Source organism: Nilaparvata lugens, chromosome 5, assembly GCF_014356525.2.
Source record: "Nilaparvata lugens isolate BPH chromosome 5, ASM1435652v1, whole genome shotgun sequence".
NCBI lineage: Eukaryota > Metazoa > Arthropoda > Insecta > Hemiptera > Delphacidae > Nilaparvata > Nilaparvata lugens.
In genome coordinates this window covers 54,653,121-54,670,085 of record NC_052508.1, presented here as the reverse complement: position 1 = coordinate 54,670,085, position 16,965 = coordinate 54,653,121, and the positions used below count along the sequence as shown (strand labels likewise).

At 34.4% G+C, this 16,965-nt stretch overlaps 1 protein-coding gene across 1 annotated transcript; it reads right to left on the bottom strand.

Moving 5' to 3' along the window:
- On the bottom strand, positions 1-16,754 carry LOC120351641 (sodium channel protein Nach-like). Its single transcript, XM_039429545.1, has 7 exons — positions 16,671-16,754; positions 14,157-14,293; positions 12,587-12,704; positions 11,860-12,148; positions 7,291-7,405; positions 3,468-3,571; positions 1-218 (listed from the first exon to the last, which is right to left on the bottom strand). Exons 1-7 carry the CDS (start codon positions 16,752-16,754, stop codon positions 1-3), a joined length of 1,065 nt encoding a protein of 354 aa, XP_039285479.1.
- Positions 16,755-16,965: the final 211 nt, after the last annotated feature.

Below are 16,965 nucleotides of genomic sequence, written 5' to 3'. Positions count from 1 at the left end.
CTAATCAATGTAATCTAGAATTTCATTACAGTCGATATTTCCCTCTTGAGGAACCCCACATATTTGCTTCGTATCCGCTTTTCTCTTCTCTTCATCTTTCTTTCGTTCCTGATTGGTATAAAGCTCACAAAGTAGTCTCAGAGTAAAGAAGTATATCAGCTCAACAATACTTGCCAGACTTGCGCCAAAAAATAATGAGCAATGTCCAATAATTTGAGCTGCAACAGAAAAACTTGTGTCAGTAAAGAATTTTTCAAATACAATAACTTACAAAAATAATGATGTTCTGAATCATTTAAAAATTTTATACGCTTCTCATTCAACTGGGTGAATCGAAACTAATAGTATAATAGAATGAAAGTCCAGGAACGAAAACTTGAAATCGGTTCGCCAGGTTTGGCCATTACTAACATAAATACCCTACAGACAAAATCGTTAAAAATATATGAATATAATATTGCATCTATTGTGTATTAAGATATGAAAAACCACCATCAAAGAATCATTATATTCTATATATCATATACTATGGTTTTCAAGTAATCTATATTCTGAATATTGCTAGTAGTTTTGCAACTCTCACCAGCGGGCAAAGATTTTCTTTTTGCTAGTGATGCCTAGATTTTATATTTTATTTTAATTTCATTCAAGTATGAGTGATTATGTTCATTCAATTATATGTTTTATGATATGTCATATTATAAAGAGTTTGTAATATGTCTTGGATATTCTAATTGGCAATAAATATATATGTTGGACTCAAAATTGGAAAAAACTTATGGAATGAAAACATAGCCCACTTTTGGAAAATGTCTGTCTAGATTTGGGAAAAGAACAGCTTTGGGCATTCAGCCTATTGTTTCTTTCCCAATCATTCATGGTTGAGAATGATATTGTATCTATAAATGTATGAATGAATAGATAAATTAATTATGAGGAATATTGTATTGTACTCCATCTAAGAAGCAACACTAGCCTCTGACAAGTGAACATAAAAATTAAAGCCCTTGAATCCTTGAATAATCAAATAGAAACACAATGACATCATCTACATTCTCTATTGAAAGTGTTCTGCTTGTTAATTTAACCATATCCACTAATATGAGATGTGAGATGATAATGAGAGATTCACCTTATGAGTCAGCTTTTTATCAACATTGGTTTGATATTCTTGTATTTCATCAGACTGAGCAGATTAGTTTATCCTTTTCCAACCCCGCATCGATGCCTAATAGGCAGAGGGAATAAATGTAGGCCTACTAGGTACCGGAATATTCATTCACAACTAGTAGTTAGCCCGTGCTCCGCCCGCAAGGGTCCTATTGAAAACTTGACGAGCTCTAAACTTGTTGTACTAAAATCTTGAAAAATTAAAAATAGGCCTTCAACCATCCTCAGTAAATTGAGAATCTATATGCAAAATTTCAAGTTAATCAGTCCAGTAGTTCAGACGTGATGATGCGTCATTCGTGAATTTCCTATCCTGTAAGTGTGTAAGCCAATTTTTTCCTTTATTATATTAAAGATGATTGAAGTTTATAATTGTAAAAAAATGGAATTTTATATTCTCTTGGTGGATATAATACAATATGAATGATACAGTATAATAATTGATCAATATCAAAAGGACCAACTAACAATATTTGATGTTGCTTTTCATGACGAAACACTATATATAATCACTCTGTTATAGTTCAGACCTCGATGTTGAATTAATCTGGAATTCTGGGGCAGAAGATAGAATTTTAGGTCTGTTCGCCCTTTAAAAGATTACATGATTTGATTTCGAACCGGCGTGGGCCAGGTTGGTTTCTATCTATTTTATTTTATAGTTTATCAGTACGAAAGGACTTTAAAATTAGAAACATTTTCTGCTAATTTGGCAGAAAAGCGTTTTAAACTTAGAATTCAATAATGGATAATATACAGTTAGTATATGTTTTTCTTTTAAGTTTTTAGTTTTATCAATTTTGATTTTAATTTCTGTAGCATTTCATGTTCTTTTAGAACGAAGGGTATCGGGGTTTATTCAGGCCCGTAGGAGCCCTTCAAGGGTGGGTTATATTGGTATTCTACAGCCTTTCAAAGATGCCATTAAACTTTTTTCTAGGGAATCTTGCCATTTGTATTTTGAAAATTTAATAATTTATTATTTTATACCCTTATTAGGACTTTCAAGTTTTGGTTATTAATTATTAATTTATTGGTTATTTTTTATTAATTACTTTTAATCCAGTTTCTGGACCTTTCAATATCAAAACAGGTCAACAAACCAAGATTTAGTATTTTCAGAAAGCCCACAATGACAGATACACTCAAACATGAAACATCAAATCATCCACCACAACACAAACTTGCCGCCTTCAACTCCATGATTCATAGACTGATAAGCATCCCACTTACAGAAGAAGATTACCAGACAGAATTGAACACGATAAACTTTCTGGACAAAACAATGGCTACTCATCCTATGTAATACAATCATAAAACATCAAAATACATCATAAAATGAAAAACAAGGAACAGAAACCACCAAATCCCAACAAATATGTCACACTAACCTATTCCAATCAAAAATCACAATCCATAGCAAACATAATTATTCAAAAATCAGGCTACAAAACAGCATTCCGAAGCAACAACAACTTGAAATCCCAACTAAAAATACGGAAAACAGACAGCCCACAATTTGAAAAAACAGGGATAGACTAAAATGCAATACATGCCAAAAATTCTATATTGAACAGACCGGTCTCAGCTTTAAAATAAGATATAATGAACACATAAAAGCATTAAACTCAAATTCAGAATCCACATATCATGCAGAGCATTTGATAGCCACAGGACACATTCACAAAAACATAGAAACAATTGAAATCCTACACATTCTTCAAAAAAAGCCAGAGACTCAACACACTAGAACAACACGAAATTTTTAAACACCTCAAGAACGACAAAGCCAATTTAATAAATGATCAAATAAACTACAAGTCAAATGTAATATTTTTCCACATTTTGGCCACACAGTCCAATCCATAAAAGCAAGCGCCCCTGGTGTCAGGCTGATGAAGCGTCTCTTCAGGAGTGAAATGCATTCCTCAATACTCGAAGAGAAGTAAATGTTTTTTTTTCAAATATTTACAAGTAACACAGTGTCTGAACTATAACAGAGTAACAATATTTCATCAGATAGACAGAGATGACTTCAATCACAACTATATGCTATAGAAGGCGGCGAAACAATATACACTGATTTCATAACATGAATCTCACTATAGCTGAATGATCCTTGGAATGTGTTGATGATAGGAATAAATATTGTTCTTCAACCTATTGGCAGCTAGAAAAGCCTACAGTGACATGTTTTTTTTTTATTGACCTCATAACCTTATTGCTTCGTCAACCAACACTACTGCTACATTTTTGAAATGATCTAAGGAAAACTGAATCTATGTCTATTTGCTTACCAAATAGCTCCATAGAAGTGTAAATCGGTTCTCTTTCGTACGAGTTTACGAACATATTTTCAAAATAGATAAAAACGTGTGACTCATTCTGATTGTTGGGATTGCTGAAAAATAACCCCAGAACAGATGAAGATTAATTCAAATAGTCCAGGCAACGAATGCTCAAATAAAGGTATAGAGGTGAAAGTTTTTAACACAATTTTTAACTCCACAGCTCTTTTAAGTAAGAGGATTAACATATCAAAAGTCCTCACCCCTACCCACTGTGCTAAAGGGGTGGGGGTGGTTTACAATTTTATTCATTTTTTGCATATATCTCGGAAACCATGCATCTTATGAACATTGGTATTTTGTGCAAAATTGAAGTTTACAAGATTACCAACCAGTTTTGTCTTCTACATTTTTTCCATATCTCTCATAGTTTCTGAGATATCCGCTCTTGAAGGTGAGACATTTTTTGAAAAAACACTTCTGTCTCCAATTTTTAAGTCCTTATAAACATCACTTAACTCCAATTAATGTATTTTTTCACTATTTTACGCATTTCCCTATGACTGTTGCAGCAGTTTTAGTGTTGAGAGTGAAATTTTCTGTTCAGCAACAATAGATCAGATGACAATGAAATTTGGAGGGAATGTTTGGAACACAATTTTTTAGTTTGCAGCTTTGTTGAGACTAGTTTGGAGGTGAACATATCAAAAATTGCAGCCCCTACATCATGTGCTGAAGGGATGAGAGTGGTTTGAAAGTTGCATTTCCACTTATTACTTACATGCTTATATCTTGGAACAATGTGTTCTATTCACATAATCAACTACATGAAAATGAAGCTTGATAAATTTCCTAAAAGTTTTGTTTATCTCAGAATATTTTGGATATCTCAGAAACTATGAAAAAATGTAGAAGGCAAATGTGAGAAGACAAAACTGGTTGGTAATTATGTAAACTTTAGTTTTGCACAGAATACAAATGTTCATAAGAGGCATAGTTTCCGAGATATATGCAAAAAATTAAAAAATGGTACTTTCAAACCACCCCACCCCTTTAGCACAAGGGGTAGGGGTGAGGGCTTTTGATATGTTAAACCTCTTACTATACTTAAATGAGCTGTGGAGTTGAAAATTGTGTTCCAAACTTTTCCCTCTATAACCTTTCGTTGACTGGACTAAAAGCTTATAATTTTGGTTGATGAAGATGAATACAACATACTACATTATGATTGTACAGGTGATACTGATGATGAATGATATCTGCAACATTCCACATACAACCTACTAATAGAGCAGATTGTTTGATTTTGGATTCAGTGATCTGTTGAATGGCTCTCTTCCAAGCTACCTATCTTATCCTTATAATTATGTTTCGGTTGGGGGTTGTCACGTTATTCTTTATAATTAAATAACGATTAGCCTCCTGCTTGGCATCAATCGGTAGAGCATGAGAATATTTTAATAATTATAAAAAATCTGGTCGTGGTTTTTACTAGGATATAGTCTCATAAAAATCTTTATAGGCCCAGATATGAGCTTCCACAATAATACTGATAATTTGTAAAAAATATATATATAAAACTTATCCTATAGTATTGAGGAATAAAAATAAATCGTACACCATAAACAATTTGATACATATATTAACAAATATCTCAAAAATAAATCAAAGCAAAAATATATAGAGCGACAAAAATATATAATAAGACAAAACAATAATCGAAATCAATAAAATATCACAGGCTAATACTATTCTTTAAGTTCTATAGCACGAAACGCTACCATGTGCTTTCATTTTATGATCATATGCATTTATTTGCATGTAGCTTCGATATCAGCTTGCTGATACTTGTCAACTTGGACGATTCTATTTCGAATAAATTTCTTAAATCAGCATGATAAATTGACAAACTGATAATCCAAATATATATATTAAATTCTATGGTTTTCAATAGATTTCTTTATAATAAATATATTGCATCTCAGGGTGCGAGATTCGGCACCTGACGGAATAGATAGATCAATTCATCTAGTGAATCAGAGCTACTTTATATTATCGCAAATTATATTGCAGAAATTAATAATGATCATTATATTAACAGCCTAGAACTTAGTATTCTTTGATTGATGGATCTTTGATATATGGATTGATTCGTTACCATCTAATAAAATACCTTTTATACTATATTTACTTGCGCAAGTATTTTTACCAAATTCTTAATTTATAAAAAACCCTCTCGACGAGCTAGCTTTGATTCTTATTTCATTTCGAATCACTGAGGGCGCCCTATCACTATTTCGAATATTTTTCACTCACGTGCTGGAATTTTCTATGAGCTGCTGATGTCGATCCCAATTCCTGGTGGTCCTGGATTATTTGTAGCCGGAGTCGTCTCTTCCAAGGGGTTAAAAATTATTTGAAAATGACTTTTGCTTTACATTAGCATCACCAAGTCTTATGAGAAAATTTAGTAATTCAATTTAACTTTAAGTTATTAAAAGGTACAGTAAGATATTGCGCTCTATAATTTTTGGTGACCTCTCATGGTGGTGGTTGGCAGGCAAGTGGGGAAGTTCTCTTTTCTCAGTTACAATTTTTACTTCCGATTTCCAAATTTACATGAAATTTAAATATTCTGTTCCTCCGCCATTCATGGCTCAAATAGACCGTACCAAACTATTAAATTATTACTTATGTTACATCTTTAGTAATTTATTTGCCTTTGGTCCATATACAAAACATAAGCTGCACAATAATAATTTACAAATTCTTATCATTTGTAGAAATATATACAAATATATTTGAATCAGCTGACTATTGCCGCCTATCAATTGCCACCATTTGATTGGTGCATGCAAATTATTATAGTATTCATGCGCCTGGTAACCTCCTACTTCCTTAATACATTTAATTATTTTTGTTTGGGTTTTTTAATATGCTTTTTACATGCAAAGTAATTTTTTACAGGTTATAAGTTGTTTCTTATATTACAATAATTAGCCACGTGGGACGTTTAGTTCCTCAAGTTGAATACTGTTTCGCCACAATAAGTTTCTGCCAAGGTGTTTGGTCAGATTCTACGTTATGCAACTCGGTCGATCATTAGGTCGCTGATCAGTAGATGTTTTATGCCTAACATCAAATTTTCAATATTTTATATAATATTATACAGTAGCAAAATTTATTTCCATTCCTATTCGGCTGTTGTACAATTTGGCCATGATATTATCTAATCTTTAACGTTATCATCTTTGGCGATATTAGCCTATTATTTCACTTAGACCTATAAATTTCTTCAAAAGGAATCTTTATTCATCCATTCGGATTTTTGAACGTTACAGGGTTTAAAATCTTCATTGTTTATCTATGATCAATCTATAGTTTACTACATAGCGTATCCAATTATCTTTTTCTTCCATTTTGATTTGAACTTATCTTAATTATTAATTCTATGAAAGCTTATAGATATTTTCCATTTTTTAAAGTTTTAGCGTAATTCAATTTCAAATTGTATAATTTGTGTGTTGTGAGAACAATAATGGGGTTTCTCTGGTGCTCTCACATATAACGCCTTTCCGATAGATAAATAAATAAAGATTATTCCTCATGCGCTGTACGTCAATCATTAATAAGTTCAACGCTATTTAAAGAAAACCCATAGTGATCACATCAGTTGAGTTTTTGCATACTCATGAGGTAAGCTAGAACTTCAAAATCGATTTTTCTGTGACCAAGTCATGTTAAAGACTTGCAAATAGTCTCAATCTCTTCGTTACAACAAGGCGAATATGAATATTGGTGATAGGCATATTATTTGGGCGTTTTAACTCACCTGTCTTGATCTATGTTCAGATTGTAAGTTGAGGTTTGATACAGCACACTTTCACAACTGGGAGGACATCTGCAATCTTCCAACATAGAATTGAAGTCTTCAAAATAATTTCGTCCTGCAAAAACAAGTTCAGAAATTGGCATCCTACTCTAAATACAGCTAGAATCTCGAATGTCATTGTATATTATCATAGAGAAACAATAGTGTAAGTAGATATCCCATGGTATAGGGAATTTATGTCGCAACTTTTACTGTTATCTCAAGCCGATTACTGTCGAATACTGTCAATTTTTACTGTTTTGTTGGGGTGATAGTGTATGAACGGCACAATTTGAGAGACTACCAGCGTCACGCAGCTGCATAGGAAAGAACTATGTGAACTATCGACTTGGGATAACAGTAATAGTTGCGACATAAACGCCCTACACCATGGGATATCTACTTACGCTATTGTTTCTCTATGATATAAACTTAACAATGACAATTATTTGAATTCGATAAGTTTTCGATTTGTTTTTAAGTTCTGTTGATTTTAAATACTATAAATTCACGATTAGGCCTACTAGTTACTACAGTAACTATATAACCACAGTATGGCAATTGACTGTCACGCTTTTGATTGGATAGATCGATCACGTGATACAAATCCGTCATTGAAATTCATCAAACTTTATAATCCTATCTTATTGCATTGGAAACTTCTTTCACAGATTGGAAACATTTTGAACCCACGATGAGTTTTGTATAACATTCTCGAAAGAAAATTAATTATACTTGATATACAAATAAAGATAATTTTTAAAACACTAATAAATCCTAAAAGATCAATTTTTCCCCTCGGGCTACTCGCGGACCACTTATTGGGAATCGCTTGATAAATATGCGGAAAGATAAATTTCAATTTTATTGTACTTCCTCATCCAATTTATTGGATGAAACTTTCGATGATCTAATTTCAAAATATATTTTGTGGCTCAACTGAATAGAACATTTTATGGAATATTTAACCATGATTAAGTGCTGATTAGAGACGTCTAATATGAATAAATATATATGATAGCCTGAAGAATATAAAATATATCTGATAACTCTTAACAAAAAACATAGTTAAAAAATATAAATTTGTTATCCAATTGGCTTATTCAATCAAGAAAGAAGCAATAAGAAAGAAATTGTTTGCACTCTGAGCTTTAACCAAGAATCATAGAGTAAAGATACCGTTTATACGGATTAGAATAAAGATACTTCGATTATTTTTGTCTCCGCATGAACCTTCAAAGTTCAAATTCCAACCTTAGGTACTTCATTGAAAAATCACGATGCTACGCAACTCATGTAGCTTCTCGACTTAGTCTCACAGTCGTGAGGTTGCAATCGACTGGTCTGAGTGTCTGACGGGTCTGACTGTCTTCACCATTTGAAAACACCTGCGTCGCGGAGGAACTGGAGTTGCAGTCTCTTCTCGACTTGACACGCATAAGTGTGAGTTGTGCATTACTGTTTCAAGTTCCAAAACTATATTGAGGATGTAAAGAAAACTTGGAGAAGATTAAATCGAAGTTAGTTCTTGCAAATACGAACCATGAATCAATCATCTTTTTGAAGGAAATAATATCTTACCTCTATAATTTGAAACACAATTCAATCCAGACATAGAACATTCCTCAAAGCTGTGATCTGTATGAGATAAAGAGGATTATTATCATAATTCAATATTATCATAGATTAAGTTATCTTATCCAGACATAGAACATTCCTCAAAGCTGTGATCTGTATGAGAGAAAAAGGATTATTATCATAATTCAATATTATCATAGATTAAGTTATCTTATCTTAACCATACGATCATATCATTAGATAATATAGGTCTGGTGTAAGCAGGATGATATGATGTGAGCATACCATATCACAGGCTTTTAATATTAGAGTTTGTGCTATTACATTGAGCTATTTATTTTAAAGAATATGTATGTTATTTAGTACTGTCTATCAGAGATTGACAATGGTGTAATAACCGAAACCGGTCTTTCTAGAAATAAATAAATCTGTGGTTTTTCGACAATAATTTCTTAGTCTTTTTCATTCAATATGTATAATTACCTCAATATCAACTTCTCAACTACACAAAAAGTATTTTGAAGAACCTCAAACAATTATCAAGTGAACAGTTCTCCAACGTTATTGTTGTTGAGTTATTTCTATTTGTGGTTCTTGTAGAGTGACATTTCGACTAATCAACATTATCAACAGTTTCAATACCCTATAGAAATGTATGCAGCAAACTAAGAGCAATAGTGATATCACACTAATCACTTTTAGGGAGCGGGAGATCTATCAGACCTTAATTTCTACTCCTCAGTCCAATGAATCAACACAGAAACACTTTGAATGTAACATATTTACCAAACGTACCAGTACGCGTTCCGTAGCTTAGCCTCCATGACTTTCAAACTATAAAATGTAGGCAATGTATGGTTCGCGGGGTAATATTCGCGGCTTTTTACTTTCCTTGCCCTATTACCATAGGTAATGAAAGTATTTCTTTCCGAAAAAAATTGAGGTACATCAATTTCTAAATCTTTATACGTTTCAAAGTCCCCTGAGTTCAAAAAAGTGGTTTTAGTGTATTGGTCTGTGTGTGTGTGTGTGTGGTGTGTGTGTGTGTGTGTGTGTGTGTGTGTGTACACGATATCTCATCTCCCAATTAACGGAATGACTTGAAATTTGGAGCTTAAGGTCCTTCCCCTATAATGATCCGATACGAACAATTTCGACCAAATGCAGATAGCGGCTAAAATGGCGAAAATGTTGTCAAAAAGAAGGTTTTTCGCGATTTTCTCGGAAATGGCTTCAACGATTTCGATCAAATTGATACCTAAAATAGTCATTCATAAGCTCCATCAACTGCCATAAGTACCATATCTGTAAAAATTCCAGGAGCTCCGCCCGATCAATGCAAAGTGTGATTTTAGATTCCCAATTATCAGGCTTCAGATACAATTTAAACAAAAGATTCCAAGTGGAAAAGATTGAGCATGAAAATTTTCACAATTAATGTTCAGTAACATCTACACCTAAAATTGAAAATAAGCTGGAACTTCGAGAATATGTGATTATTCAATTACAAACTGTTGGCAACTGTTGATTCTATTTATTACATCATTCACTATGAAGAGATAGCAGACGTCATGTGTCTCCAGCGTTATTGTCCTGTCACCAGCTGGCAGATCTTTGAATAGTAGACTTGAGATGCGCGTGAACACTAGCGTCAGGTGATCAATTTTCATAACGGCAAGGAAAGTTGTGTGAGTGCGCCACACCATAGTTTTATTTTTTACGGTACAAATAAAACAGATGTTATTATAATATAACATTGGTAGATAAAATAATGAGGTAGCCCTTGTGCTTTTTTTCTTCCAAATTATTAGTTGATGACATAGTTCAAAATAGGGTTAGAATTTCACGTGTACAATTTCTATGAAATTTGCTTTGCAAGAACCTAAGGCATCAAAGATGCCTGAATGGAAGAAACTCCTTACACACAGAAATTTATCATGAATGAGAGAGTTGCAACGTATCATCAACAATGGAAAGAGCATGTTGAACGAATGTCAGCTGATGAGCTTCCACTGAAAATGTTCATGTACAAGCCGGACCAGGTACAGCAGGATAGCACGAACAGCAGGACCAGGACTGTAAACTTTGTTGTGCTATAAGGACGTATCTCTAAAAGCTCCTCGTGTATCTTTTCGGATGCAACACGTTGCTTTTGAGAAGATACAAAAGTGCTAATAGGACGTATCTCCAAAAAGCTCCTCGTGTATCTCATCGGATGCAACACGTTGCTATTGAGAAGATACAAAAGAGCATCTGTTGCTTATGGGAAGATACATTTTCAAAAATGCTCGATGTTTTTGAACGGGTAGTATTGTAGCCTAGCAGCCCTCCGCCGATAGGCAAAGCTACAGGACCCGTACTGTACTAGAAGACGTAAATAATAATGAATTAGACCGTATGAGTTCAATGATACGGTATCGAAATGTAAAAAGTTTATTCTTGACATAACAAGTGAAGTTTATTCTTGGAGAAGTTGCTATTTTGATAATGAGATTATACTCATTTGAGCTGAATTCGCACACAACAGTGACAGTGAACAGTTAAAATATAATTGCCGATAGCTCTAATGGTATTATTCAAAGGCCGGGCTGAGTGAGAATGGTCCAATCAGAACTCGCGGAAATTAGATTTTTACTGTTCATTGTCTCTAATGTTTCGAATCCAGCTTAATACAACACATCTATCACGTACAAAGGATTACATTATACAAAGATCAATAAAACACTTTTTCTAATACTCATAGGTTGCACAAAAGCCGGTTGAATTTTAACCGTGATTAACTTTACGAGAACCAATCAGAGATGGCGTTTCTGAAAAGACTGCTTCTCTGATTGGTTCTCGTGGAATTAATCAAGGTCAAAATGTAACCGGCTCTTGTAGAACTGGTAGATAGAATCTGTAATGATTATTACTTTTCTAATACTGTAATGAAAATTCTCTGAAAACTCTTACTCTTATTCCTCCGATGCTTATAAAGATAGCATTCACAGGGGTGGAAAAGATGGAGCATTATACATCGGAACTGGCATTCTGATACGCTGTACAAGATTTTCTCCTGTAATCCATGGAGAGAAGGCATTGTCCTCCTGCAAACGGTGTCACCATCATCTCCTGTTGCGTAAGTATTATTATCAACTGCTGGATCTATGCTTATGAAAGTCGCCTCCTTATACGTTGCCATAATGGAAGATACGCCATAGGTCAGTGAGTATGGATGTGAACGTGGATCAAAAATCAGTATCTGCAAGTAATTTTCAACATTTTAAGATGAATACTTTATTATACTATGTACTAGCGCTTCGCTCTCTGCAGGGAGGCAGGCTTCGCCCGCCCAACAGCTGCAGGTAGACGAATTAATCATACATTTGAAATAAATGGCTGCATATTGGTATTGAAGTAGAAATCCTGAAAGTAGAGGACATAGATTTTCGTAGTGATCATGCAAGTTATCAATTTTATATTCAGTTTTGCAACTCAAAACCAGATCTTTCACTAACAGAGACAAATAAGGAACTGATTTTATACGAAAAAGACCTGGAAGTGAAAACACTTTACCAGAAACACTATTTCTTTTTGTTATCCAGTTTTTTCCCTAGAGAAATAATGGCCTAATCAATGTAATTGACCAGATGTAGTCAGTAAAACATATATACATTGGCTTGTAAAGAAAATAACTTACTTCGGCTCCAAAGGTTTGAGAACTTGGCAAGTATTCGTCAGTCTCTAAATCCAAGATCACAGACAGACCAAATTGCTCACCACTCCACTCCAGAAACCATGATGTCGGCTCAGATTCACTGCAAATGGAGAGCAATTCATTGAAAAGAGACAATTAAAACTCAACTTCAATAATAAAAAAATTGATTTTAGGTAATGCAATAATATTCCAGAAATCATTGTCGTGAGACAAATAATAATTGGTTTCAGTGAATGCCAATGAATATTATTTTTAGAAATATTAATATTTTTACTGAGCAGCTTTGACTTTTACGAGATCTTGCGAATCGATTAACACTGACGTTAAAAAGTCACAAGAATGGATAACTTGATGAAAAGGTTCATTGGTTAATCAAGGTACGCGACTGGTTGTCACCCGTCTAATTGTCACCTCGGCACTTTTACCACAGGCGACAGCTTATCCCCTCGTGAAAATATATCCCTCCCGTCACCTGGACATCCCGTCTGCATGTCCCCTACTGGATTCGCAGGTGCTATCCTGTCGGAACCATACACGAAAGTTTATCAACTCACTCGCACGCGTCACCCGTCTGACATTGGTAGATCGTTCCTTCTATCACCGTCTGCATATAAAATGCCAAAACCTAATGGTTAATTTCTTGATAGATATTGAATACTTGATAGTAGTTTTAATTTTTCTGCTCAAAATTTTCAAGTTTATTTCAATATTATTGAAACTTTCGGATTGTTTAGTGTTATTTCCGGCTCTTATCAACCCTTCGAAATTCAAAATTCATCAGTCATATCTCGAATACGTATTCTCTGAGTGTTAATCTTTGGTGAAAACAGAAATTTTAAACTTAACCTCACTTTGGACTATTTATGTGCCAAAATCAAGGAATTGAAGAAGTTTTTGGCAATTGCCTGTTTCTCTTTCCAAATATCGTGTTTGTGACTGTTCTAATAAATAAATAATCTTGAAATGTGGACCAGGATTATTCCTTCCACTGGTATTGAATGGAATTGGAAAAAATAGTTTTGTAGCTAGTTAGATGGGTTTTGAGAAGTCGAGGATTTCAAGAAATCAATCCTCTCTACATAGTTCGAGTCACTTTTCAATCAAACACAGCGGTTGGAGTTGAATTTGAGACGAAAGGGCTTGAAGAGAATAAAGATTCCGTTACGATCCAAGTCCAATTGAATGTTTTTTTCAATTGCATTAATCTCCAGTTAGTAGGTGCTAAGTAGCACGTAAGTTTATATGCACCTTGATGTTCACACAACGCTGCGTTTATCTAATTCTCTACAAAAATGGAGTATGGATAATGAATAAATGTTTATTTTCCAAAAAAACTGAAACTACTACATACATTGAAGAAAATATTAGATAGTTTACAATTACATAAGAAATTTCTTCAGAAATAAAGTTCAGAAAATTTCTTACAATGTGTCTCCTACTTGTTTAGTGTTTTCTGTGTGGAAATTGACCTACTCCACTATGGCGTATCATGTTCTAGAGTAGGTTTTGTTTTTTGTTTTTTTCAGTAGGCAATAACTGATTTAGGACTCACCCAGATACTATGGAGTTTTTTGATACACAACAGCTTCTTCCGTCAGGTAAACTACTTTGTCTGAAAAGATTCATGCATGGTGTTTGCTTACTCCTAAACATGCAAGTCTTCAGCATATCGTCACAGCTATGAGACAGCTGAAAATTGTACAAAAACAAGTTTCAGTAGCTAATAGTAAGCGATTGACTATCAACTGATATGAAAGGCTACTAGAATAACTATTCATCTCTTTCCCTGTTATATAACCGTAATAAATCAGATCCCCATTAAAATATTCATATTCACCTCTTCCCCAATCCCTCTTTATAATATAAAATTAAAAATCGACATAAATGGCTTGAACTGGATATAAGACTCAGAAGTGTGTTGTCGTATTATATTGATGGATTACATACTATTTGGTTTGAGTTAATGGTTTAGGAGGAAAAACTAAAAGCTTATTTATTCTTATATAGAATAGGAGTGGAAAATGTTGAGTAGGATCGAAATTCTCTCTCTCATGAATGACTCAGTAACTGAAGCATCGCTTGAGTTATTCATGAGGCCCAATTCACACAGAAGTGGCGTGGCACGCTCGTGGCGTGGCACGGTCGTGGCGTGGCACGAATGTGGCGCTGGCGTGACTGACTTTTTCAACTCCACATGGATATGGTTCAATGTGAACGGAAGTGGCGTGGTGAAATGCCACCTCTGTTCGCATTGGATCATATATGTTTATAGAGGAGTAGCGTGGAAGTGGCAAAACGTGAGTGCCAAGCCAGCGCCACGCCACCACTACGTCATTTCTGTGTGAATTGGGCCTCCCGTTTGTGTGCCTCATTATCTGAAACATGACAAGCACACGCTTTGTTTTATAGCAATAGGAAACAATTCACTTTCAGATCAAAATAATCAGTGATATATTCCAAATGTGTAAGAGAACTCATTATCTTATAAATTTTCATATGAGCCACAAGGTAAAAAATCTGGTATGGCGCACTCACACAACTTTCCTTGTCGTTATGAAAATTGATCACCTGACGCTACTGTTCCCGCGCATCTCAAGTCTACTATTCAAAGATTTGAGCCAGCTGGTGACAGGGCAATAACGCTGGAGACACACGAGGTCTGCTATCTCTTCATAGTGAATCATTCAATAGAATCAACAGTTGCCAACAGTTTGCAATTGGATAATCACATTTTCTCGAATTTCGAGCTTATTTTTAATTTTAGATGAAAATGTTACTGAGCATATCGATGATCATTTCAGGTATAACTTTGATCAAAATCGTTGGAGCCGTTTTCGAGAAATCGCGAAAAACCCTGTTTTTAACAACATTTTCGCCATTTTAGCAGACATCTTGAATTGCATTTGATCGAAATTGTTCGTGTCGGATCCTTATATTGTAAGGACCTTACATTCCAAATTTCAAGTCATTCCGTTAACTGGGAGATAAGATATCGTGTACACAGAGGCACATACACTCATACACACACACACACACACACAACACACCACACACACACACCACACACACCACACACACACACACACACCACACACACACACCACACACACACACACACACACACACACACACACACACACCACAACACACACACACACACACACACACACACCAACACACACACACACACACACCACACACACACACACACACACACACACACACACACACACACACACACACACACAACACACAACACACACCACACACACACCACACACACACACACACACACACACAACACACACACACACACACACACACACACACACACACACACACACACACACACACACACACACACACACACACATACAGACCAATACCCAAAAACCATTTTTTTGGACTCAGGGGACCTTGAAACGTATAGAAATTTAGAAATTTGGGTACCTTAATTTTTTTCGGAAAGCAATACTTTCCTTACTTATGGTAATAGGGCAAGGAAAGTAAAAGCACATATTCATGTCTGATGAAAATAAGAGAGATGCTATTCAGGTCTATGTATCTTGTACTTGAATAAATTATAATATAATATTATGTTACTTGACTAGCAAGTAACCCGTGCTCCGCAAGGGTTTGTTTAAAGCGCAAATAGATTGAATTCTGTTTTATAGTTCCTTGCTGATAAATGAGAGCTTTGACAACTGTAATTATCTACTATGAAAAAATGATTTGATTAGGCTTTCATCTTACTTGAACTTTGCATCAAAAATGAAATAAATTTATTTCAATAATGGAAATTATAATAATTCGATAAACAAAAATTAAAATAGGCCTTTAATCATCCTTGGTAATCTTTTTGTAAAATGTCAAGTTAATCAGTCTAGTAGTTCAGACGTGATGATGCGTCATTCGTGTATTTCCTATCCTGTACGTGTATAAGCCAGTTCTTTCCTTCATTATATTATAGATAACTGGAATTGTATTGCAAAAATATGAACTTAATGGAACCTTGAAAGAAATAAACTAGACAATCTATAGAATGACTGAAAACGGTGCGACTTACCTCATTTACAAGGGCTGTCAAATTGTTCTTTTGGTTATTGTGTGTCAATAAAAAATCGAGAATTATCTGATCCTTCACTGACATAGCTCTAACATCAGGTAATAGGCTCAAGCTCTCCAATATGTGGTATGTCTCTTCAAAGGACATATTAGCGTTCCCTTTCCTTTGGAAAAAGAAAATGACTGTCAAATAAATTATTACAAAGCTTAAGACTTTGATGGATTGCAATCGCACTTGCACTTTCAATTATCCATTTTTGAAAAATTTAGTTTGATCTATTGGGGTTTGAGAAAGA

Bases quoted from the DNA above. Each gene is read 5' to 3' on its own strand.
- LOC120351641 (XM_039429545.1), bottom strand. From the start codon at position 16,754: ATGTCAGTGAAGGATCAGATAATTCTCGATTTTTTATTGACACACAAT. The intron at 12,705-14,156 runs GTGAGTCCTAAA...CTCCATTTGCAG, and splicing joins AAAAACTCCATAGTATCTGG to TGAATCTGAGCCGACATCAT. The intron at 7,406-11,859 runs GTAAGAGTTTTC...TTGTTTTTGCAG, and splicing joins TAAGCATCGGAGGAATAAGA to GACGAAATTATTTTGAAGAC.